Raw genomic sequence first — 26,550 nt, forward strand, 5'->3', positions numbered from 1 at the left:
ATTTTTTAAAGTTTTGTTTATATATTAAAATAATATTTTTTATTTTAAAAAATTAATTTTGAAAATTAATTTCAACAAAAAAAATAAACTTTCATGAAACATTGTATAAAATACAATTACAAACCACGTCTTCATTGGCCATACTTTTTTTTTTTTTTTTTGAAAGACTGCATAATGCAAAAGGATATCACATTCACATAATGGGATTTTAAAACCAGTACTAAGTTTAAAATATCACTACAACAATGAATTAATGTTATGTAATTCTACCGTGTATGAAAAGAAAAATACCAATATATCCCTACCCAACACCACATAATTGTTTTGCTCATGGATGAATAGCTAAATGCCCCTGCTATGTTCAAGTTGAATAAAATCATGAAATTTAATTATTTAACATTTTAATATTGAAAGGTAGAAAAAAATATTAATATAAAATATATATATATATATATATATTAACTCACAATCTTTATGACCACAGGCTCAAAATCAAGATTCAATAAAAAAATATAAAGTTTAATTTTTAATAAATTTAATGTTAAATAATGAAATTGAAATCAATCAATTTAAAAAAAAAACATCAAAAAAGCCAATCCGCAATAATATTTGAGATTGATTATTTTGGTTATGATCTCAAGAATAACCCCATGGCAACCAAAAAAAAAAAAAACTAAGTTAACTTGCAAAATCCTACAATCACATGCATAGGATCAGGATAACTCAGTAGAAAAAAATAATAAAAAGATTAATTTTTAGTAGATCAAATATTAAAAAATAAAATTAAAATAAGTCAAATTCTTAATTCACAATCCATATAATCTTTAAATCTCATAATTTGTGAAATCTTGAACCTGAATTTAATCAAAAAACTTAATTCTTAAATAATTTAATTTTAAATAATAAAATCATGAAAAAAATATTAATTTAAAAAACATGTCAAAGTAAAAAAGATAGTAATAGAAAAATGAGTATCAAATTCTATAGAAAAAGAATAATGGAGGATGAAATTGAAAAAAAATTGAAAAACACAATTAAAAAAACTAACTTTGAAAGATTGAAAAATAAAAACGAGGTGAAATTAAAAAACATTTATAATATTATAGTTTACTCAAAGTAAAAAAAATAATTATCAAAAGAATATAAATCAAACTTGAAAGAAAAAGAAATTAAAGGAGCTAGTCGAAAATATTAAAGGGGTTGGTATTGATTGGAGTAGAAGAGAGGAAAAAAAAAAAAATGGACATTAATGTCAAAGCATAAATACATTAAGGTGTCAAGACCTTTCAAAGACAACCTCAAAAGATGTCATCGGATAGTCAGATAACTTTGTATGTGTTGTCCAAATAGTATTGGGATCGTCTACATGTATGCATGCGTCAATATTTTTTTTTAATAATATTTAATATATGTCTATTACAATAATATGAATGAGTTACTTTAAAATTTACAATATAATCAATGTAAAATAACAAAAAAGCTCTTGTTAGAAAATTATGCTAATTTTGCCTTCAAGATAATTATGCTATTTTGAAAAAAAAAATAAAAAGATCAAAATGTTGAAGAGTAAGTTAAATAAAATCATGAAATTTAATTATTAAATATTTTAATATTGAAGGATAGAAAAAAACATTAATTTAAACAAACAAAAATTATATATATATATATGCCAATATGGGTTGACTCACAATCCTTGTGACCATAGGCTGAAAATCGAGGTAATTTAATAAAAAAATATAAAATCTAATTTTTAATAAATTTAATATTAAATAATAGAATAGAAACAAATCAATTTAAAAAAAACACCATAAAAGCCAACCCACAGTAATATTTGAGATTGGTTATTTTGGTCATGACTTCAAAACTAATCCCATTGCAACAAAATATATATATAAAAGTCAACCTCAAAACCCTATAATCACATGCATGGGATTAGGATAATTTGATAAAAAAAAATTAATTTTTATTAGATTAAATATTAAAAAATAAAATTAAAATAAATTAAGTTCTTAATTCACAATTCATATAATTTTTAAAACTCATAATTTGTAAAATCTTGGACCTGAATTTAATCAAAAAACTTAATTATTAAATAATTAAATTTTGAATGATAAAATCATGAAAAAAATATCAATTTAAAAAACATGTCAAAGTAAAAGGGATAATAATAAAAAAAAACAAGTATCAAATTCTATAGAAAAAGAATAATGGAAGATGAAATTGTAAAAAAATTGAAAAAAACAATTAAAAAAACTAACTTTGAAAGATTAAAAAATAAAAACAAGGTAAAATTGAAAAACATTTATAATATTATAGTTTACTCAAAATAAAATAAAAATAATTATAAAAATATATAAATGAAAGAAAAGAAAATTAAAGGGGCTAGTTGGAAATATTAAAAGGGTTGATGTTGATTGAAGGAGAAGAGAGGGAAAAAAAAAGAAGCAATGGACATTAATGTCAAACTAAAAATACATTTGATTTATGTACTGCCATATTATATAAAGATGTGCCATATTATATAAAGATGTCAGGATCTTCTAAAAATAACTTTAAAAGATGTCTCAAAAGATATTATGAAATGGCTAAATAGTTTTGTATGTGTTGTCTAAACAGTATAGAAATCGTTCACACGTATGTATGCGCCAACATGTTTTTTTAATAATATTTAATATATACCTATTACAATAATATCAATGAATTACTTTAAAAATTACAATATAATTAATGTAAAATAACAAAAAAGCTCTTGTTAGAAAATTATGCTGATTTTGCCTTCAAGATAATTATACTATTTTGAAAAAAAATAAAAAGATCAAAATGTTCCTGAGTAAAAGGTATTATTTTTTATTTTAGGATTAAATTAGTAATTTTATTGTACAATAAAAAAAAACTAATCCAACCCATATAATTTATAAAAAAAAAAAAATTCTTAGTCTTGGTCAACAATAATTTTTTTAGGAGATTTAGTTTTTTGTAATTTAATAAATGCATTTTAATTACAAATAGACCAATAATTTGAGTGAATATAGCACGGTTATTATCAAGTCACAGACTATGCTTGATACACTGGTATGAATAATAGCATCAACAAATTCAAGACTGGAATTTATGAGAGCAAACATGATGGTAATATATCCCACCACAAATTTAACTTTCTATCTTTTTAGAGTAATTTCTGAAAATTAAAATGACACAGGAACGTAATTTCATATCTGAATCTGATGCATTGCTGGTAGGGTCGAGTATTGCCTCTCTAATTTTAGAGCATTTAATTGGTCATACACATACCTAATCTATGAACCTTGTAAAGGGTCTGTCTAGTGATTATTGGTTAGGTCATATCCAACACCCTACCAAACTCCCACCCACCCTCACCCTCCTTTAATGATGCAACTTTCTGTTTCCATTTTGGTGGCTCGAGCCCATGTAAGCATCCACTGTCCTGGTCCTACACTATTGACTCCTCAAGGGACACTTATTGCAATGTCAACCTGGTTTCTCAGTTATTCGTAAGAATTTTGATTTTATGTTAAATTAACCTTTTAAAATGTCTAGCTTGCAAGCGTAAGCCACCCTAGCTTTCCTCACCACGAAAAAAAAAAAAAAAAAACACAGAGAGGAGAAATTACCTACCATGGTATGGATTTGAGCTGAATAACTAGACCCAAATTTCAAACCAAAATGCCATGAACAATGCCATGACCAACCACTCTTTGACACCACAACGACAACATGAAAACCTAGCTCTTCCTGGAACATGAAATCGGTTGATGAATTGAACTGCAATTATGATTATCTAATGTTGTGCTTCATTTTGTGTTTAGAAAAATGTTTTTCAGAATTTTTGAATTTCTTATTTTAAATTATTTTTTATAATTTTAGATAGTTTTAGTATGTTAATATTATATTTTCAAATAAAAAAACATAACAGCTGCAATTACGTGTCTGCTTTTTCTAAATGACATTCTATTTTACAACACGACAACCTATTTAAATTGATGTTTTTCAAATACATGTCTTGCTTTTTAAAGTGTTCCTACTATTATCAAACATACATTTAAAAAGTTAGCTAATTTTACAAAGACGAAAGAGATAATAAAAATATAAGAAATGAACTCGCACCTAAAATTCATAAACCACCCTGATCAAACTTAGATAGCCTATTTGTAAGATCCAGCAAAACTATAATTAAAAAAAATAAAAATAAAGAGAAGCAAATATTCTTGCTATGAAGTGGAACATAAGAATGTACATGTGGAGCCATGGACTTTCCACCCCTTTGAGATAAAAAGCGAATAACAGAACAGAATTATTCCAACTTTTCACTCAACCCCATTGGTTTTTGTCATGATAGTACAAACTCCGAATCAAACTTCTTATCTGCCAAATGATTCTTGTGATGACACAACCCATGAAATGGGTTATCAAGGCCTAAACTAGTCAACATCATATAGGCACTCCGAATCATAGAGCATTTGGCCACCTTGCTTGTAAACAAAGCCTAATCAAGAACCATCGTTCATCGTCACTGTATTCTTGTCTCTTTTGCTTGGTTTCTTCATGCTTTCCTCACTGGACTACGTTAGTGAAATGTTAAGAGACAGGGAAAATACTTGTCAAACTCAGGCACCGAAAGGCGAAGGGTGAGGATGCGGAAGCAGAGCGTTCCCTCCTCCAACTTTCCTTCTGTTGTTTCATAATTTTTGTTAAAGACAAAAAGGAAACGGAGAAATGGTAGAAATTTACCGCACTTATCAGCACCCTTTTTACATTTCTTGTTATCAGAACCGACAGACTGAAATCAGAATGTCATCGATTGCATGCTGATATTTCAACAATCAAACTGAGCATCACTGTTTAAATGGTGCAGATTCCAGAATCATATTTGCATTTAAGGCCCCCGATTGATTATGCACGAGTGAGAGGACACTAAACCTGAAATTTTGTTTCATTGTAAATTGCTCATCTTGGAAAGGATAACAAATGACACCAACAAAAATAAAAATTTGAAAAATAATAGAAGAAAAAATACATCCGCCCTCGCCCTAGCCCGGGCATTGTTTTTTTTTTCACTATATATCCCAGGAGTTATCGATCTCAACCTTTTCTAACTTCTGATGTGATAATAAAATGCTGAAAATGAATTTCCTTATAGGAAGTGACTTTCTTTCTCCCTTCCCCTCCTCTCCGTTACTGTTACCTTCAACACCAGCTACCGCTTAAATCATAAAAAAAATGTCATTATTTACCAAAACCAACTGTGTTAGCCACCTCCGAGCTCCATAAAACTGCCTTTAGTTTTGCTGAACCACAAGATGATCAATGTGCAATTGCTCAACCCATGACCCTACTGCATGGTCAAGGTCAACATGTTCGATATGGGAGTTTATATTTGAACTCTCACTTGATGAAGCACTCGCTGTTATGCTTTCAGAAACATGCACTGTTGACATTTCTTCCATCTCAGTTGGAGATTCTTTAACAAGTGATTGAACCCAGGATACATCGGGCTCATCTCCATTACCAAGCTCAAAGGAATTTGACCTGCATAGCTTACCAAATTCATCCGCACTAACAGTCCAGTCTGGTTTCCCATTAGAGGAACCCCATTTTGACCACGAGTTAACAGGTGATCCAACAATGGCAGCAGCATTGGAGACTAGTTCCTGAGAGCTAACGCTATGCAAATGCTGTTGCTGCTTCTCTCTTTGAGCTAACATAGACACTCGAGAGCTCATTGGCGAGATAGGTTCCACACTTCGGGGTGACATCCTGCCTGATGCAAAAGACGCCTGCAATAGAGGGTGATCGGCATTTTTAGGAGAGAAATTTGTGTTGATTGGTGATAACATGCTTTGCTGCTGCTGGAACTGATTGAGAACAGCAGATTTATGGGATGGGGAGAAAACTGCTGAAGCCAATGCTTGATCAGCATACCGAGGAGATAAGCTCTCGGCAGAAAATAGAATGTCAAGATTTGAAGGGGTTAAGGTTTTCAATCGACCAGAGCGATTCAAGGAGTTGTTGCTCAAAGATGGTTGACTGAGACTAGATAATTCACTAAGAAGCTGCTGTTGCTGCACATCAAAATCTGGAAGCAAATTGTAGTCTGCTTGAATGTCTCTAGCATTAAGGGAGGATCTCAAGCGACTGGACTGGAGATTGCTTCCAGGAAGATGCAAAGCTGGGACATTTGGTTGGAGCCAAGCCATGGAAGAATGGGACAAGCCATTGGCAGATGGAGACATGGGTGGCGAGAATGGTTGAGGAGACATGACAGATGCTGAAGGAGAACCCGGGAGGAGGCTCATGGCTGCAGCAAAATCCATGGCTGTAGCACCTGATGTACTAGAGCGAGGAGAGGGAACAGCAGAACCCGTGGAAACATATAATGGGCGGAGTTCCTCAACGGTGTGAGCAAAAAAGCAAACTCTCCTAGCACAATTTGTACCGTCTTTGCACAGTCGGGTTCTATATTGAGCAGGATGAAGCCAGCACTCAAAAACACCATGAGCATATTCACACATGTCTCCACGTCTACAAGCCCCTTTTCGGAAATCAGGACATGGAACGCAGCTATAATGAAACTTTCTAGGATCTCTTCTTCGAGCATTTTCGCCAGGGTGAACAAATGGGCACTCAGTCCAATCATGGGAATAGGCACGAGAACAAGGCCTTACCTTGAAAGAATACATTCGGAATTCATCAGTAGAATAGATGCTGTTCTTGATATCTGGGAGAGATGGATCAACAGGATATTCTTTCTTCTCTGATACAAAGGGAACAGGTGCTTCATTCAGCTTTGACTTCATTGGGGAGTCTGAACCAGACAGAAGAGACATGTCTTCCAGAGAAGGTGAACGAGGCGGAGAATTTGAATTTGCATTGGACATGGAAACCCTTAGATTGTGCTCAATAACATAACCTTCAGCAGAAAGGAGTTCTTCAAGAGTCAACCTCACTTCTTGGAACTTTGGCGGAACAACAATAGTGTCAATTGGACGATGACCATTGGCGTCTACCACATTAGCATCAGCACCTGCTGCTAAAAGCAGTTTCACAACATCAACAGCATTCACAGCCCCACCCGAGGCTGCACAGTGAAGGGCAGTGCTCTTGTCTACACCACAAGAGCGATTAACATCAGCATCAGAGAGAGAAAGAATCACCTTTATAACACCAATGCTACCATATGTAGCAGCTACCATCAACGGGGTCCTGTATTCATTAGCCATCTGCTTAGAGCCCTTTTGTCGGCCATACCATAGTCCAATCTGATCAACACAAGAAGGATCACGCTCAATAGATCGCTTAAAGCCCTCAACATCATTGTTAGCAGCAAGCTCAAGCAAGCTTGCAAATGTATCTTCAGTTTCAACAGTTAAGTGATTCATGTCTATGTTGGTGGGTATACTTTCGTCAAAAGAAATCGAGGTATTTTCAGAGTCAGTGCAAGCTTTAGCTGCTCCAGTCCACAGAACATACTTTCATTTGCTAAAAGTACATCTGAAATTCAAATAAAATCTCATTAACATCAACCTGCAGATAAATACCGTAACTACCTTATCATCACTATATCGAACAAGATGAGAACAAATATTGTCATTTATAGAAGTACAGGACAAGCTGGTCAATCAAATTAAACAATACCATCAATCTCACCTATCCATAGAACACAACACCGAGCATAGCAACTACAATGAATGGACAAAGAAGAAATGCTATACAAGTATTTATAGAGGAGCTAATGAGGCGGACCCATTAGACTAGTACCAACCCCGGATAATTATAAATTCTTTATTGCAAAGCATCCAGGAAAAATGAAAAAGCACTAAATGAAACCGATGAGGAAATCGAACTCCGGGGCAACAAGCGGAGAAAAACTAGGAAACAGGATTTTGTTCTTAGATTTTATGAAAGTTCTTACTTATTCTCATACTGGATCAAAAAACTGGAAACAAAAGTATCAGAGTCTTGAGAAATAGTTCCATCTTAACTGCAGTTAAGGTCTAAGAACAGAGGGGAAAACAGGAGAAAGAAAAAGAAACGCTGCAGTATTCCTAATTCTTTCGATTTTTACAAACAATTTGATGCACAAGAATATATATCACTAGCTGAGCATACAATAATCTGTGCGGTTTAATATTCTTTTTTATCTTCACTTCCATGTTCCATCTTCACCCTTCCTGAGTTTACTCAGCAAAAATTAAGGAAAATAGAATCATAACAAAAACCCAAATACATCTCAATCCCAAAAGAACATCTAAAACTACCGTACAAGAAAAGGAAAAAAAATCAAAACAACAAAAAAATGACAAAACACTCAGATTGAACAGTCAATACAGACACAAAAGTAAACAACCACAGAGAAAACAAAGTACACGCCCAATCCAGCACGGATTATGTCCATTTTTAATCAAAGAATTTAAAGTAAAAAAAATGACCAGATCAGGAACTTGTAAAAGATCTGGTATTTGGAGGCAAAAATCTCACTAAATTTTTAACCAAAAAAAGGAAACAAAACTAAGAAACACAAAAGATCTTTCCTTCACGTGTTCATTCAAAAACTATCATTATCTCCAAACAACAAAGCTGAACAAAAAAAAGAAAGCCAAACTCAGAGACATAATAAACAGACAAGACAAGAGAACCCTGATGAAGAAACATAGAGAAGTAAACATGTAGGTGATCAAAGTGAACCCAGGTTAAGTTTTCTTAAGGTTGCAAGAAGGAAGCAAGCTTACTTACCAGTTCGTTAGTTCCAAGCTAAGAAAGTGGAAGTTCCCGTTTTTCTTTGACAGATCCAGACAAAACGAGCTAGTGACTTAAAAAACAAGCTTGGCAAGCTTATGAAGTTTCAAACAACTGCTCTTTTTGCGTTAAGAGAAGAAGAGAGTTTGTGGAATGAGTGAGAGAAGGAGAGGATCTTCTTCTTCATCTCCAAATCCTATGTTTTTCTCTTTGCTTTCTTCTCATGAAAAAATATAAAAAATCATTTAAAGAAGGAAAAAGTTTCACTCCATTTTTTTGGTTAAAATCGCCTATCCAATAGAAGGAAAGTGAAAAATAAAAATAAAATAAATAATAAAAAGCACTGAATATTCTGTGCAGTACTTGCTACTGTTTCTTCTTTTTTTTATAATCGACCATACATGTAATTTTATTCTGACTGATATACCCTTTTGGGTCATTGAACAGGGGTAAAACTGTCACTTGATAATGAGCACTAAGGTTAGTGGATGAGGTGGCAATTTGCGAATGGAAGTGGTGAATAAGTAGTACAGCTTGAAAAAGAAGCTATAGCCTTTCGTTTGTAAGAATTTAACCTTGGCTTTAAAGAGGGTGACGTGAAATTTACTAGTGTTGAAAAAATCGGTTAATCTTTAATGTTTTTATTATTTAATTTCATCAATTAAAATTAAATAATATAAATATTATATATATAATAATAATTTTAAGAAATTAATATCGTAAATTATATTATAAGTTGAAACTTTTAAAACTCAAATAACCCGATCCAGTTAATATATCAAATAGCAACAATTTTGATTTGTTTTTATAAATTTTGTTTCTTTTCTTAATTGATTATTTCATTTTAATTTATTTTTTATAGTTTATAATAATTTTTCATTTAATTTATCAAGTTAAAATTTTAGTTTTAATTAAATCTGATTTATAAAAATTAATAATATATACCCAATTTAATATATTAAACTCATTCAAATTTAAAAATATTTGAATATATCGAGTTTAAAATTTATAAAATATCAAAAGTTAAATTGAATATAATTATAAATTAAAATTTAACTAAAATATATTCATAAATACCATTATCAATAAATTTCTTAAAAATCCAATTTAAATTTATCCTACATTTAATAGGTAAAAAAATTCAGTACAGTCAATCTTGAAAAGACTAGAAAAACTATTGGTTGAATTAGAGTTATAGCATTGAATGTTATTATTTAAGGTTGAGCTTGGTTAATATAATAATACTAAAATGTTTGAAATATACTTGAATTTAAAAATAAATATAAAATAAAATTGTTTTTATTATAATTTTATAATAAAGTCTTATTGTTTCGAAACATGAAATATAAAAACATAGATGAACAAGTGTTTTTATCTTTATTGTTTTTATTCTTCACTTTCGAAACACTAACAAAACATGGGTGAAAAACAACCTCGTGCATTTAAATTTGAAAAAAAAAAAAAAAAAAACCTCATTTACGGGCCATTTATGATTTTTTAGGTAATATAGATTTGATGGATGTTTGATAACGACAACACAAAAAAAAAGTGGATGGATGTGATTATTTGGCCATAAATTCGGACAATTATGCATCTGGGGTGGGTCAAGTAGATGCAAGGTTTGGTCCCTTATTGTCATCCACGTGTGTTGTTATGTCAGGCGGGTGCAGAGGCCTAAAATAAATGTAAGAGTCGAGGCAATCGGGTTGACGGATTGGGTTAGACCCGTCTTGTATTCGTGTTCGGGTCATTGTATATATGACCACAATTCACTTGGATCAATTCATTGATCTCTGGTAAATCTGAAAATGTTGGATCGAGTTAAATTCGGATTGTATTTCTGTTTCAGTGTTATTATATATTTGATTATAATCAGTTTGGACTGTAATGAATCCAAAGGCTTGAGATAATTATACAATTAATTCGTATGGTTTTTAAACAAAAATTATAAATTTTATCGAGTCCAAGTTATGGTTTAAATTTTTTAAATTTTTATCTTTCAGCTTGATTTTTTTATTTATAATTTAATTATTTTATATTAAGTTGATTCAAGATTAAATTTAATATCTTTTTAATTGGTTTTATATAGGATTCTCGTAATGTTGTTAAATTAATATTTAATTTAATATAATATAATATAATTTTATTTATTCAAACTAATTAAAATTATACAAATTTAATCTCAAACTAAAACAAATATTTAATTTTTTATCTAAAAATAATATTTTTATACTAATTCCATGACTTCATCTTTTCATTAAAATTAACAAATTTATTAATATTTTTTCATACATATAATTTTTAATTTATTTTATTTAACGTATGTATTAATAGTTAATTTTTTTTTACTGAAAGTAAGAAAACTGTTAACTCCGTCGCGAAGGGAAATCAAACTAGCTGGTGGTAAGAGCACTTGGCCGCCGTGCTCTGTAAGAAAGTTTTCTTGTCAGGAAATATCCTCGCCTGCTAATGTATTCTTATGTTACGTCTCTTATGCTTGGTTCCTTCATGTCTTTCTCATTTTACTACTTTTGTTATTAATCTTGTCCACGAAATTAACCCATTTTGCTTCATGTTCGTGCTTCGTTGATGATTACAAGGTAAATTGACCTATAAAAAACTCTGGCACCGAGAGGGGGAGGACCAGGCAGGCACCATTCCCTCCAAACTTCCTTCCCTGACTTCATACTAGTTCTTGGCAAAGAAAAATAGGAGAATTTTACCAGACTTTTTAGTTCTTCCATTGCCCCTGTTTACTTTTGTTTTAGCATCAGAAGGGACAAAATGTAAGGGAAATATCATCAATTCCATGTTGATTTTTAAACCACCAAACCGAGTATATGCAACTACACAACATAATTTAACATGTCGAGGGAGAGAAATAAATAAAAATAACTAACAATGTAACACATTAAAAATAACTACAAGTGCACAGGTTTTAACCGCTGAATTGTGAGTAAATTTATTATAGATTGTAATAGTAAGATATCTTTTTAAAATGTTTAAGAAAATCATTTAAGAATTCAACGTGTGGGTAATAAGGTTTTTTTTATTTTTGTTTAGCACAGTAAACTTACTTCATCACCCTTAGAAGCAAAATCCTAAACATGAATTTAGGGTTTTTCAAAAAAAATTAAACAGTAAAATTATTAATTTAACATTGGATACTAAAAAAGAAAATAATAAGGATTTTTTGATCTATTATTCAATCTAAACACATTTAAACTATTTCATTGCTCTTCGAATTTGAACAACTTGCCCTTCACTTTAGGAGTACTTTTGGATTTGGTTATTTTGTTACTCTCGACTCTCGAGTTCTATTAGGGACAGTATGAATATTTTTCAAATACAGAAATTTTAAAAAATATGGAGGCGCGTGAATAATATACACAAGTTTTTGATAGTGTTTATGAAGCTCGAATGTCTATTTTCAGGGTGGTAATTGAAGCATCTTGGTGGCCTTTTCTTTGTTAGGCAGCGCGTATGGCCTTCTTTTTTCTTCTGTTTTTTTTTTTCGTACTTGATTTTTATACTGATCATTTAAAATTTTAAAGCTACCTTTAATTTTTTTTTCTTAATATTCTATCATTATTTTTTAATTATTATTTTTTATTTAAAGTAATTTATCTTTTTCCTCAAATTTATTTTTTAAAACTATATTATTTTTCTAATTTTATAATACTCATTCTTTCGGTTACTATTAATTTTATTTATAATAGTTTTTAAAATTATTTTTTTAAAATTTTATTTTTATTGAGTTTATTTTATATCGAATTTGGTCCTTTTATTTTTATTTTTTTCTTGATTTTTTTAAAAAAAAATTTATAATTTTATTCTTTTTATTTTTATTTTTTTCTTGATTTTTTAAAAAAATATTTTTTTATAGTTTTATTCTTTAAGATTTAACTGCTCAAGTATTTAGTTTTTTAGTTGGGTCAAAGTCTAAAATTTAACATATTACAAGTTTAAAAAAACTGGTTCAAATCTTTCTTTTTAAGCTTTTTTTTTGTTTCATACTCTAGTTTTTCATTTTCTATGAGTTTTTCACCCGTGTTGAAAATAACCAAATTGTCTTAATTTGTTTTATTGATTTTTGTTAATTTTAGATTTTTAAAAAGTAGTTTTGTTTTTTAATTAAATTAATTGATTTTATCTATTGATATTAAATAAGTCAAGTGATAAGCCTTCCTAATTAAACTTGGATACAGAATTAATAGATCACGAGTTTGAAAATTAATCTCAATTAAAAATATTTATCTAAATTTATTTATTTTTGTTTTTTGTTTTTTAAACTAGTTTTTTTTTGTTTTTTTTATCATCTTCCAATATTTTTATTTTTTTAGTATTTTTTTATTCATTTAAAAAATAACGCGTGTTACCTCAATTTTTTCTGGCCTTCATTGAATTTAACTTTTTTAGAAAAAAAATTATTTTCAAATCAAATCAAATTAATTAACTAAATACAACTGTGCGATACTCCTTAATGTTTTGTTTTTATGCTTTTTGAGTTACTACTTTGACAATGCATGTCGTCTTTTTAATTATTTTAATCTTAATTTTTTCCTAGTATTTGAATATGTTGAAGTCATCATTTTATCTTTCAAGTTTTTTCTTTTTTTAATTTAATACTTTTTACCTCTTTTTTTCCTTTCAAATTCACTTGTTAATTTGAATAGTGAAATAACCAAGACCCACCCTTTTTTTTCTCATTTCCCTCTCCCATTTTTTTTTAAAAAATCTATCTCTTGATGTTTTCTTTTTTTGTTGAATGCTTTTTATATTTTTTTTATTTTAATTGTATTATTCAATATTTTATTAGTTTGAATTGTTTATTATAATCTGTTTTAATTTATTTTTTATAAAATTATTATCATTGTTTCAAATAAACTTCTCTATATTTAATTATTACTCGATTTTATGAATGTTTATTTTTATTAACATATTATTAACTAAAAATAGGTTTTAAAAATAAAGTTTCTCTAAATAGTGAATGCGGTGGGCCTTTTTTTTTTTTATTCTATCTTCTAATTTTTTCTTCTTTTGTTTTAATATTTTTTTACTTTTTACCTTCTAATTTTTTCTTCTTTTGTTTTAATGTTTTTTTACTTTTTACTTTTTTCTTTTAATTTTATCATTTAATATTTTATTATTTTTGAATTGATCATCATAATTTTTATTATATTATTAAATAAAATATATAGTTTTTTATTAAAAAAATCAAAGTTTGTAAATCCAATGAAGCCTGTGATCTCAATTATGGGTCTTACAAGTTAGGTTGCAAGTTTAGATTGATCCAACATGTCGTTGTCTCAATATTAATATATATATATATATATATCATCTTAAAATTTGTTTTAAAATCAAACCATACTTTTACTAGTTGTTTAGGTTACGTAGAGGCAACTCTCATGTATGTTAGTTTTAAACCTCGGTTAGGCAAAGAGTCAGATCAAGAGATTTTAAAATTGACTTCCTAGATCGAGTTTAATGACAATGCCAAATATTTTTTTTTTAAATCAATCTTCCTTTTTTCTCCCTTTCAATTAAATATTTTTTTTTGTAATTTCATAGAAATTGATTGTTTTTGTTTGGTCTTTATAATTTGTTTGATTTGCTTCTTATGAGGTTATTATTATTTCAAATAAATATCATAATATTTAGTTGAGGCTCAATTTTATAAATTTTTATTTTTGTTATCATATTATCAAGTATAAATAATTTTTAATTAATAAAAATAAAAAAATATTAAACTTAGTAGAATTCATGATTCGGGTTTAACAATTCAAGTTGCAAAAACTAAATTAATTTAATATATAATTATTTTAATATTAAAAAAATATTTCAAAATTCTTTTAAAGTTAAATCATATTTTTTAATAGTTATTTAAATTACCACCAAAACTTTCAAGTTGATCAAGTCGCCGAAATAATTTTCATAAAAAAAATTGACCGTGAGATTTAAGGGTTGATACACCAAACAGGTGTAATAACATTAACAAATAATTTAATAATTTTTGAGAGGCCTAATCAATTTTTAAAGTTTTAAAAAGTTTTAATCTGACGTGGCATCGAGGGAACTAGCATGACCTGAGCCATGTTAACAAAAGTTAACTCGTAAATACTTTTCAATCTGCTATTTTCATTTTGATTTACCACAACAGTTCTCTCCTCGAAGTAATACAAAAGCAAAGGCTTAATCCTTCACAGTTAAAGCAAGAACGGTGCCATCTCAGCATATTAAGCTCTTATCAATCCCAGGCATTGAAAAAACCTGTAACTAGCATCTAATCTCTCAACAAAGGCTGAAGAATCTATCCTGGGCATAACAAAACTGTTACACTAGCATCTAAACCATCAACAAAGGCTGAAGAATCTATCCAAGAATCATATCCACATTCCCCACAATTCTCAAGTCCCACTTGATGGATTTAGAATCCACAGCACAGGTTCCAATTCCATTCCCACACACAACCCACCAAACGCGAGACAATGGAAAGTACCTGAACACAGTAAACAAGCAACTACGTGGGACAGAAGTTTCTGTGATAAGTGATAACAGTAGCGAAATGGTTACATCAAGATCACTATACTATACCTCCACCTTTCTGTTCCAAAACCAGAATAATCGTCCCCGAGTTACTAAAGAAAAAGAACAAATCCATGTTTACATCCAAAAAATGGTGCGAATCCAAGCACAACAAAGCCTTGAAAAGTCCCCCATTAGTCTGATGCTCCGCTATAGATTTTGTTGAGGTCACAGTGACTATAAGAAATACATATAAAATAAGCCTGACAGCTTAGTTACATTAACATGCTGATTATCATCGTAAAAAAGGTAAGAAAAAATAATAATTAACAATAATAGAATTCTAAAATTTTAAAATATTGGGATAAAAAATACACCTAGCTGGGGTATAATCTTTTTTCATTGTAACCCAGGAGTTATCTCATCCTTTTCTAACTACTGATGTAATAATAAAATGATGAAAATGAATTTTCCCTCTTAGAGCTTTCTTTCTCCTTTCCCCCCTTCCTTTTTGTTACTGTTACCATCAATAGTCGCTACCAACAAAATCATCAAAAAAACATGAGATTGTTTACCAAAAACTTGACAGCTTTTGCTGCCTGAGGGGCTCGTTAAGACTGATTTTAGTTTTGTTGAGCCACAAGCTGATCAATCTGCAAAGGCTCAACCCATGACCCTACCATATTGTCAAGGTCAATGGTTTCGATTTGGGACTTCATATTTGAACTCTCGCTTCGCGAAGCACTTGCTGCAATACTGCTGGACACAGGCATTTTTAACTCATCTTTCATCTCAGTTGGAGATTCCTTGACAAGTGAATGAACCCATGATAGATCAGGCCCGTCTCCATTACCAAACTCAAATGAATTTGATCTGCACAGCTTGCCCAGCTCATCTGTACTAAGGGTCCAGTCCGGTTTCCCATTTGACGAGCCCCATTTCGACCAGGTGTTGACTGGGGAGCCGACAATGGCAGCAGCATTGGAGCCTAGTTCCCTAGAGCTGAGGCTACGCAACTGCTGTCGCTGCTTCTCTCTTTGAGCTAACATGGAAACCCGAGGGCTGATTGGTGAGATAGGTTCCACATTTCGGGGTGACATCCTGCCTGATGCAAAAGAAGCCTGCAACAGAGGGTGGTCAACATTCTTAGGTGAAAAATTTGTGTTGATTGGTGATAACATGCTTTGCTGCTGCTGGAACTGATTGAGAACTGCAGATTTGTGGGATGGAGAGAAAACTGCTGAAGCCAATGCTTGATCAGCATACCGAGGGGATGAGCCAGTATACCGAGGAGATGAGCTCTCAGCCAAAAATAGATCATCAAGATTTGAAGGGGTTAAAGTTTTCAATCGGCCAGAGTGATTCATGGAGTTATTGTTCAAGGATGGTTGAGTGAGACTGGATAACTCACTCAAAAGCTGTTGTTGCTGCCCATCAAAATCTGGAAGTAGACTGTAGTCTGCTGGGATGTCTCTTGCATTAAGGGAAGATCTCAGGCGACTGGACTGCAGGTTGCTTCCAGGGAGATGCAAGGCCGGGACATTTGGTTGAGGCCAAGCCACGGAAGAATGTGAGATGCCATTGGCAGAAGGAGACATAGGTGGAGTGAATGGTGAAGGAGACATGATGGATGCAGCTGAAGGTGAGCCTGACAAGAGGTTCATAGCAGCAGCGAAATCCATGGCAGCAGCACCTGATGTACTAGAGCGAGGAGAGGGAACAGCAGAACCTGTGGATACATATAATGGGCGGAGTTCCTCAACGGTGTGAGCAAAAAAGCAAACTCTCCTTGCACAATTTGTACCGTCTTTGCACAGTCGGGTTCTATATTGAGCAGGGTGAAGCCAGCACTCAAAAACACCATGAGCATATTCACACATGTCTCCACGTCTACAAGCCCCTTTTCGGAAATCAGGACATGGAACGCAGCTATAATGAAACTTTCTAGGATCCCTTCTTCGAGCATTTTCACCAGGGTGAACAAACGGGCACTCGGTCCAATCATGGGAATAGGCACGGGAACAAGGCCTTACCTTGAATGAATACATTCGGAATTCATCAGTAGAATAGATGCTGTTCTTGATATCTGGGAGAGATGGATCAACAGGATATTCTTTCTTCTCTAATGCTAAAGGTCCGTCATTTAGCTTAGCCTTCGTTGGGGAATCTGAACCTGACAGTGGAGATCCATTTTCCATGGAAGGTGAAAGAGGTGGAGAATTTGAATTCACCGTGGCTATGGAATCCCTAAGATTTTGCTCAGCATGACAACCATCAGCAGCAAGGAGCTCTTTTAGAACCAATCTCACATCTTGGAGCTTTGGTGGAACAACAATAACATCGACTGGACGGTGACCATTGGCATCAGCCAAATTACAATCAGCACCAGCTGCTAAAAGCAGCTTCACAACATCAACAGCATTCAGAGCCCCACCCGAGGCAGCACAGTGAAGGGCAGTGCTCTTATCAACACCGCAAGAGCGATTGACATCAACGTAGGATAGAGAAAGAATCACCCTTATAACATCGATGCTACCATATGTAGCAGCAACCATCAATGGGGTCCTGTGTTCATTAACCATCTGCTTAGAGCCCTTTTTTCGGCCATACCATAGTCCAATTTCATCGACACAAGAAAGGTCATGCTCAATAGATTGCTTAAAGCCCTCAACATCATTGTTAGCAGCAAGCTCAAGCAAGCTAGCAAAGGTATCTTCAGTCTCCACAGTTAAGTGATTCATGACTATGTTGGAGGGTTGGTTTTTGTCAGAAGAAATTGTGGGTACTGTAGGAGTTGCTGCAAGCTTCAATGTCTCCAATCGACAGCACATACTTTCATTTGTTTAAACTACAAATGAAGTTGAAAACCAAGTACATTAGCATCAACCTGCTGGGAAAAAACAATCAGTATCCTCGCATCGCATAATTGGCCCTAAACAGCACCCACCAGAAATTATCGTTCACACAAGCGCAAGACATGTTAATATGGACTAAAATGACTTACTTTGACAAGCATCCTTGTCCTATCATCTCCATTGACGAATCAAAGGAACACATGTTGCAGGTTTATCTTTTATCATCATTATCATTCATCATTCTTTTTGTTAAAAGGTAACGGAATTGCATTAAGGAAATAGAAATCACAACATTACAATCTTGAGAAGAATGGATTCTTAGCTGTGTGAAGGTCCAAGAACAGAGAAAAGAAGAGAAAAAAGACTGCAATCTATTATTTTTTTTTCACTTCATACAATTTGAAGCATAATAATGTTCATAATGAACTCAGCATACAAGATATGTACAATTTTATACTCTTTTGATCCTTTTCCCTTCCACCTTCATTTCCCTGAGCTTTCCCAGAAACCAAACAGAAAATTGAGAAAAATAGAATTATACAAAACCAAAAAAAGTTTAATCGCAAAATAAGTCGAAAAAAATAGCATTACAAGAAAACAAAAAAGTCAAAACATTCAGATTGCATAATCGATACATACACAAATATAGAAGAAAACATAGAAAACAAATTGCACGTATAATCTAACACTGAATATATCCATTTATCATCAAAGCATTTGAAGCAAAAATAAAATTGACCAGAAATAACCAGATCAGGAACTTGCAAAAGATCTGGTTTTTAGAGGTAAAAATCTTCACCGATTATTTTAGCCAGAAAAAGAAACACAAACCATTGACAAAAATATCTTCCCATCATGTGATCAATCAAAAACTCTCGTTATCTCCAAACAGCAATGCTCAAGTAACCACACAGACACAGACATAAACAGATAAAACAAGAGAAACCCAGTTAAGGGTAGATAGAGAAGCAGACATGTAACTGATCAAAGCGAATCCAAGCAATATTTTTTTAAGGTTGCAAGATGGAAGTTTACTTACCAGTTTGTTTAGTTCCAGCCAAGAAAGTGAAAATTTAGGTATTTTTGACAGATCTAGACAGACTATCTCGACAAAGTTAAAGTTACAGCCTTCTCTCTTGGTGTAAGAGAAAGAGTTTTTGAGCGAGTGAGAGAAAGCGAGAACTTTCATCTTCTTGCATCTCCAAATCCTATATCTTCTCTCTCCGTTTTTTTTTCATGGAAAAATACAAAAAAAAAAAATTTGATAAAATCGCCTATCCAATAAGAAGGAAATGTGTAATAAAATCAAATGGAATATAACAAATAAAAAAAAGGCTGTGAGTACAGGGGTTGAAATTCTGTGCTCTACACTCTACTTTCTCTTCTCATTAGATAATGTTTTTGACTTATATACCCTTTTGGGTAACTGGGGAGGGCAACGAAGTCATCTCATAATGAGCCTAGTGGATGAGGTGGCAAGTTGTGAGTGGTTAAAGCAGTCCAGGCAGAGTAAGACTTGAAAAGCAAGGTAAATCCTCTCCTTCGTAATAATTGAAGTACTAAACCCTTGGCTTTTGGAGGGGCTCGGATGTCTTTGGAGATTCAACTTAAATTCACACTACATAAAAGGTAAATTTTGATGGGTAAATATCAAGTACAGTCAGTTCTTGTGAGACAAGAAACGCTACCGGTTGACTTGGCACGTTTATATTGGCTAGTGTTGTTTAGATGACGTCGTTTGAAAAGGAACCGCTTGTGTCCGTGCGAAAAAGCTTTCCACTGCTCGCTTGTAAGAGCGTGATCGGCTGTTTCGAGAACAAAATTATTAATTTGCATTTCAGTAAGTTTTTTTTAATTTTTAATTTTTTAGATTTAAATTAATTTTTTAATTTTTTTTAATTGTTTTGAGTTGTTTATATTAAAAAAATTATTTTAATAAAATTTTAAATTAAAAATATTTTAAAAAGCAATATCCACCATACTCTTAAACAAATTTTAAATTCAGGTTTTATTTTGCATAAATTAATTTGGATTAATTAAATAGATATAATATTTAAAATAAAAAAATATCTGATGAAGTTATATAAGAATTGGTTTATGAGCTCATTTATTGGGTTATCTGAATTTTATCATATCTGTTTCTATTTATTTTTTAAAAACTAATTGATATTACACTTAATTTTAATACATTGAACGAGCTTTAATTTTAATATATGAAATAACCAGCCTTTTCTTTTCTTTTCTCGCCACAGAGATGTATTCACTTCATCAACACTATCTAATTTTGTACGGTACGAAACTATTGAATATATTTTCTATTTTTGTTCGTGGGCACGATTATTTATATATAGAACTGAGAAAATATATTCGCGGGTGTAAGTAAAAGGAGGAGTAATTTTTTATTTTTTTTTAATGTTGGTGCAAAAATTATAGTTTTAATATCCTGCCCAGTAGACGGCCTGTACAAAATCCATGTTTTGAGTTTTGACTAGATTATTAGTAGATAAAATTTTATATGTTTTGAGTTTTGACTAGATTATTAGTGGATAAAATTTTATTTTTTAAAAAAATAAAAAAATATATTATTTAAAAAAAAATAAAAAAATAAAAAATTATAACTAGATTTTATAGAGTCAACCGAGTCGTCAAGTCACATAAGTTTTTTCTTATCTTTTTTTATTAATTTGACCCGGTTTTAGTTTTGAATTAATTAGGTTCCAAGTCGGGCTATATTTCAAAACACTGGTAAAAATTATAAAAAAATAAACACTTCAATTGGTTATAATTTACATCATGCTTAGCTTTTTTAGAAGAGTTAAAAGATTCTGGTAAAAGAATGGGTGAGGAGGAATGGGCAAGATGACCAGGTCGATGACATGCAAGAAAAATCATTGATTTTGTATTTTTTTTTTATCCCAGTTAAGTAAAAAATGAATTCAACGAATCAAGTAACACGAGCGACTACCCTTCTTTACCCCTGTATCGATATTTCTCTAATCTAGAAATAAATACAATATAAGAGGTTATTTTTTTTTATAAATCATAATTTTGAAAGCAAGAAACTTTGCTTGTAGAAATAGATTCCATATAAATTTTTATATATAAAAAAATATAATTTATAAACAAGTCAATAATAAAAAATTTATTCGCTCACATAAAATTTATGGGGTTTATAGAGTTTAGTTATGGTTATTTTTTAAAATAATTTTTGTTAGGAAAAACAATGAAATAATGTTTTTTATTTTTAAAAAAATATTTTTGTCTAAAAAAATAATTTGAAATAAAAAAAATTTAATTTTTTTCATAAAAATTTTTAAAACACAAAAACAAATAGGCATAATCTAATTTAAGTATTTTTTATAATTATAGTAGTGGTTACTTTTTGAATTACTTTTCACTTAAAAATATATTAAAATAAATATTTTTAAAATTTTTAAATTTATTTTTAATATCAGCACACTAAAATAATAAAAAAATCATAAAAAAATTAAAAATATATCAAAATAAATATTTTTTAAAATTTTAAATTTACTTTTGATATCAACACACTAAAATAATAAAAAACCATAAAAAATTAACTCAAATAAAAAATAAAAATATTATTTAACCATGAAAACAGACACACTTTTGTAATTTATAAGAAAAAATAAAGGATTTCTTGGAACTCTCAATTTATGGAGAACTACATTCAAATCAACCAAACAATTTTTAACTATTCCTTTTCTTATTCACTAAAGAAAATATTCTTTCCCTTTAGCAACATGGGCTAGCTGAACAAATTTTCTGGAAATTTTCTGAAATATTTATGTACAGGCCATAATGATTAATATTTCTAAGTGTGTTTTTCTGAAAAAGCCATGAAATTTTTTATATATATGAAGTGAAAATATAACTAACTCTCCTCGTAACTAGCACCCATGCAATCAACAAGAAAGAGATAAATTTTAAGAATATATTTTAATTAATTAGATTTTAGATTTATTTTATAAAAATCACTGGTTTAAATTTTATAAACTTTAACTTCATCAAAATTTATATAATAATTAATTTTAAAATTTATAAATTTAATTAAGATACATAAAAACTAAATACCCACGTTAAAAAAAGAAAGAAGAAAAAAGTAACCTCTACTAGTAGGAGAATGGTCCTAATCCAGGAGCGACTAGGAGTGCCTTGCTTCGAAAGAAAATCAGCACATGAATTAGCTTAAGGCGTGGCTCAACTGAATGTCCAACTCCCTAGACAAGAGACAAGAGCTCTCTAGCTCAACTGAATGTCCAACTCCCTAGACAAAGCCCTCTGATGGGCGAGATCATCCCTAAAATTCCATGAAACGTTTGATTGAACTTACACTGACAATTTTCCAGGCAGAATGATAACTGGTCACATCATGGTTATATGCTGGATTTTTAATTTATTTGGTTTTTCAAACTATTTTTTATTTTTAAAATATATTAAAATATATTTTTTACATTAATATATAAAAATAATTAAAAATATATAAAAAAATAATTTGAAAAACATTCTTAAGAGCTTTTTTAATTTAAAAACAAACACATTTAGGTAGAATTTGAAATTACATAACAACTATTTTTTAATTTTAGGTAGAATTTGAAATTACATAACAATTATTTTTTAATATTTTTAAATATTAACACATCAAAATAATACAAAATTACATAAAAATTAAAAACTTAAAACCTTTTTAAATAAAAAACATAACATCATGATGATTCTCAAAGTAGATAATCTTTCAAAAATTTGTAGCGGTGTTAGAGAAAATAATAACAATAATAGTTTAAAATGTTTTTTACTTACAAATATATTAAATAAAATTATTTTATTTTTCAAAAATAATTTTTGATATTAATATATTAAAAATATTTAAAAAATATTATATTAACTATGTTTCAAATAACAAAAAGAACCCGTTGGGCAGGTGAAAAGGTCATAAAGTGACCGGTTAGGTGAGTAATGAGAAGAAATGTGACCCAGCGAAGCGGTGACAAGCGAGCGTGCCAGAAGTATGGATTAAACAGGATTTAAAAATGGGAAATGGGGCCCACCATTTAAAGGCTCTGGGTTTTGCTAGAGTGCATGACAACGGACATGAAAGCTCCAGTCAATTCTAGTTAATTGTGGATTCAAATCACCGGAGTTAAAAGAAAAGTTACCGAAAAAAATACAAAAAAAGCAAGATTCAGACCATTAGCAGTATAAAGTTACGGTTGGGTTTTTCTTAAAAAATAAAATAATAGTAATTCAAAATTAAGGCTCTGGGTTTTATTTGAAAACCATAACAAGGTTGGATGGTATTTTAAATATTATTTTTATTTTTATAGGGGATTTTATTTAAAATAAAAAAATAAAGGATGATAAAAAAGGCTTCCGAGCCTAGGAGGACGAGGCAGGGTGGCTGGCCTGAAAAATAGATCTCATGCGCGCATGGTCCTGCAAGGTTTGGCTCTTGTGCCTAGCTTTCTTTCTTTATTTTATTTTAATGCGTAATTTGCTTTATTTATTTGTTTTTAATAAGAGGAATGGTGTGTTGTCTGCTTTTTTAAATTTTGACTTTTTTTATTATCAGAAAGTCAAAGTTTTAGTTTTAGGATACTTAAAACTCATTTTTTAAACTTGTTTTTTACCAATAAATAATTAAAATACATAACATAGCAGAGTCTCATTAAACTCTTTTTAACAAAACAACCTCTCCTCCATGCCTTTTAAAAAACCACAATTAAATTGAATTAAAAAGTCTTCTTCGCTATAGTATATTTTTTTACAAGATAAAAAATTTAAAATCTATTTATACCAAAATCAGTTCTTTTCATGTCCAGCATGTGCCTGGCCAACTATTTTTTCTCTCTTTTAATTTTATAATGACTTTATCTATTCCTTTTTAATATTTAGGGATTATAAAATCCTAAAATCTCAAGAATCACGAGCCTAGGAGGACGAGGCAGGGTGGCTGGCCTGAAAAATAGATCTCATGCGCGCATGGTCCTGCAAGGTTTGGCTCTTGTGCCTAGCTTTCTTTCTTTATTTTATTTTAATGATTAATTTGCTTTATTTATTTGTTTTTAATAAGAGGAATGGTGTGTTGTCTGCTTTTTTAAATTTTGACTTTTTTTATTATCAGAAAGTCAAAGTTTTAGTTTTAGGATACTTAAAACTCATTTTTTTAACTTGTTTTTTACTAATAAATAATTAAAATACATAGCACAGCAGAGTCTCATTAAACTCCTTTTAAAAAAATTACCTCTCCTCCAAACCTTTTAAAAAACCACAATTAAGTTATATATTTTTGAGTATTTTCTGATAACTTAGATATATTAATATAAAAATAATAATAAAAATCTGAATTTTCAATGTATTCTTTAATAAAAAGTTATTTTGAAAAGTACTTTGTATTATTTTAAAAAGTAATTTATGGCCTGTTTTAGTTTAATTGACCACAAAATGTAATTTAAGTCTACGAGATGATTGCAAAATCAAGAGCAAAGTCATAGCAATTAATGATATCCAATCTTCATATTGAATGAAGCTTGGAGTTGTACATGAAGGGAAGAAAAGGAGAAACTTCAAAAGCATCTTTCACACTTGACTGTGACATGAAAACACTGTGGAGAACAAGAATTGCTTCTACTTGACACTGACTTAGCCTCTGTTACTGCTGTGAATTGGCCTCTCAGCAGATCTGATAACGATCCAAATCTAATTGAAAACTACATTTTTATGCCTTTTTTATATATATAATTAGGTGAAAATTAGCATTTAATATGCTTTGACATGAAAGTATAATACATAGAAAAAAAATCATTCCTGCTTAGGAATATTTTTGCCTGGTGTATGGTACAATTTATTTATATGTACAGGGTCCTCTTACAATTATCTTCTTACTTAATTATGTTCTTAATCTGTCTGGATTAATAACTCCCACTTCGAGGTATTTGCCTTGGACAAGATATCACTTCATTTTACTGGATTTGGCTTTACAAATTTAAGGTACTAGGTGAGTAGTGCCTCATTCATAACTGCTCGTAAATGTTGACTAGGTATGAACCTGACCTTTTTTCTTCTTTTTACCGAAACTAACCCATACACAAAGATGTCAGGGGTGATAATAATTATAATTTAAAGTATTTTTATTTAAAAATATATTAAAATAATTTTTTTATTTTTTTAAAAAATATTTTAGCACATTAAACACAATTTGAAAATATATAAAAAATAATTTTAAACAAAAACTTTTTCAAATGTTTAGAAAAAACCATGTTTCCAAACACTGCTGTACAGTGGAAGTATTATCACTGTATTTTCAAAGTATTGAAATGAAAAATTATTTTACATGGTATATGTTCTCATTTTGTTTTGAATAATAAGGTTTGATTTTTACAGTTTTTTTTATCTAATTTATTTATTTATACTTTATTGTTTATTGTGTATTGATGAAATTATTATTTTTCATTATAAAAAAATGCCAGATGATATAGTTTGAAAGATATAAATGGTTTTAATTATCATATATTGTTGTGAAATGGTCTAATTTTCATGAATTTAGTCTTGGAATACAAACTAAGTGAGTGTCTATGAATAACTTTTGATTTTGAGTGTGTTTTATCTAAAAAAATATTAAATGAATATTTTTTTAATGCTTTTCAATAATTTTAATGTGTTAATATAAAAAATTATTTTAATATATTTTTAAATAAAAATATTTAAAAAATATCATACATCACATTACTAAAAACATAAGAATTAAGCTTTTTAAGTATCATAAATTACGCCATTCCTTGATTGGTTACATTTCTCTTTTGCACACCTGAAATGACACTTCCTGCCTCACAAAACAAACAAGATAGATGCTTTATCGTTTCTTCTTATTGAGGCTTTTTCGTTTTTCTTTTGTTAATGAGGACTTGTGATTGAGCTTTCATAAATGGTTCATCATGCCATGTCCTCGAATATTAAAAAAATAGGATGAAAGGGACTTGCAATATACATAGCAAAAGATGACACATTAGAACTTGTGATACACATCTAGTGCATGAACACTAGCAATTTTTGTGTATTTTATAGTGTGGTGGAGTTTTTTTTTAAATAAAAATGTATTTAAATAATATACATATTTTATTTTTTATATTAACATATCAAAATAATTGAAAAAATATTTGAAAAAATATTAATTTAAAATTTTTACTCAATTTTTTTATAAAATACTAAGAAAAGCATAAACTACTTCTTATTTTTATACTAATTAATCAAACATCAATAAATTGAACATGACAAATTCAAAGTTGGAATTCTAAGTCATTCTAGCATTAAGATTTGTTAAAGCAACCACTGAGCCGATTAAACAACAAGAATCAAACACCTAATATTTTTCTAGATCAATAGATTCGAAGCATAATCAAAC

At 30.1% G+C, this 26,550-nt stretch overlaps 2 protein-coding genes and 2 long non-coding RNA genes across 6 annotated transcripts; 2 read left to right on the top strand and 2 right to left on the bottom strand.

Moving 5' to 3' along the window:
* Positions 1-4,812: 4,812 nt before the first annotated feature.
* On the bottom strand, positions 4,813-8,998 carry LOC105122746 (zinc finger CCCH domain-containing protein 30-like). 2 transcript variants are annotated; one of them, XM_011022035.1, is made up of 2 exons: positions 8,752-8,998; positions 4,813-7,509 (listed from the first exon to the last, which is right to left on the bottom strand). In XM_011022035.1, exon 2 carries the CDS (start codon positions 7,395-7,397, stop codon positions 5,298-5,300), a length of 2,100 nt encoding a protein of 699 aa, XP_011020337.1. In that variant the 5' UTR covers positions 7,398-7,509; positions 8,752-8,998; the 3' UTR covers positions 4,813-5,297. The 2 variants fall into 2 exon arrangements, with proteins under 2 accessions (XP_011020337.1, XP_011020338.1); XM_011022036.1 differs by having other exon boundaries at positions 8,748-8,998.
* Positions 8,999-14,790: 5,792 nt separating this feature from the next.
* Positions 14,791-15,263, top strand: LOC105122747 (uncharacterized). Its single transcript, XR_841743.1, has 2 exons — positions 14,791-15,054; positions 15,117-15,263. It is a non-coding gene; the product is annotated as an uncharacterized LOC105122747 (long non-coding RNA).
* Positions 15,264-15,532: 269 nt separating this feature from the next.
* LOC105122749 (zinc finger CCCH domain-containing protein 30-like) lies at positions 15,533-19,261 on the bottom strand. 2 transcript variants are annotated; one of them, XM_011022037.1, is made up of 2 exons: positions 19,174-19,261; positions 15,533-18,166 (listed from the first exon to the last, which is right to left on the bottom strand). In XM_011022037.1, the coding sequence occupies exon 2, from the start codon at positions 18,108-18,110 to the stop codon at positions 15,903-15,905; it is 2,208 nt and encodes a 735-aa protein (XP_011020339.1). In that variant the 5' UTR covers positions 18,111-18,166; positions 19,174-19,261; the 3' UTR covers positions 15,533-15,902. The 2 variants fall into 2 exon arrangements, with proteins under 2 accessions (XP_011020339.1, XP_011020340.1); XM_011022038.1 differs by having other exon boundaries at positions 15,533-18,169.
* On the top strand, positions 18,050-19,394 carry LOC105122748 (uncharacterized). Its single transcript, XR_841744.1, has 2 exons — positions 18,050-18,133; positions 19,174-19,394. It is a non-coding gene; the product is annotated as an uncharacterized LOC105122748 (long non-coding RNA).
* The last annotated feature ends 7,156 nt before the right edge of the window (positions 19,395-26,550 follow it).

Source organism: Populus euphratica, unplaced genomic scaffold (genome assembly GCF_000495115.2).
Source record: "Populus euphratica unplaced genomic scaffold, PopEup_1.0 scaffold20.1, whole genome shotgun sequence".
NCBI classification, from domain to species: domain Eukaryota; kingdom Viridiplantae; phylum Streptophyta; class Magnoliopsida; order Malpighiales; family Salicaceae; genus Populus; species Populus euphratica.

What these genes read in the sequence shown, in the direction of transcription:
- LOC105122746 (XM_011022035.1), bottom strand. Translation starts at nt 7,397, where the DNA reads ATGAATCACTTAACTGTTGAAACTGAAGATACATTTGCAAGCTTGCTT.
- LOC105122749 (XM_011022037.1), bottom strand. Translation starts at nt 18,110, where the DNA reads ATGTGCTGTCGATTGGAGACATTGAAGCTTGCAGCAACTCCTACAGTA.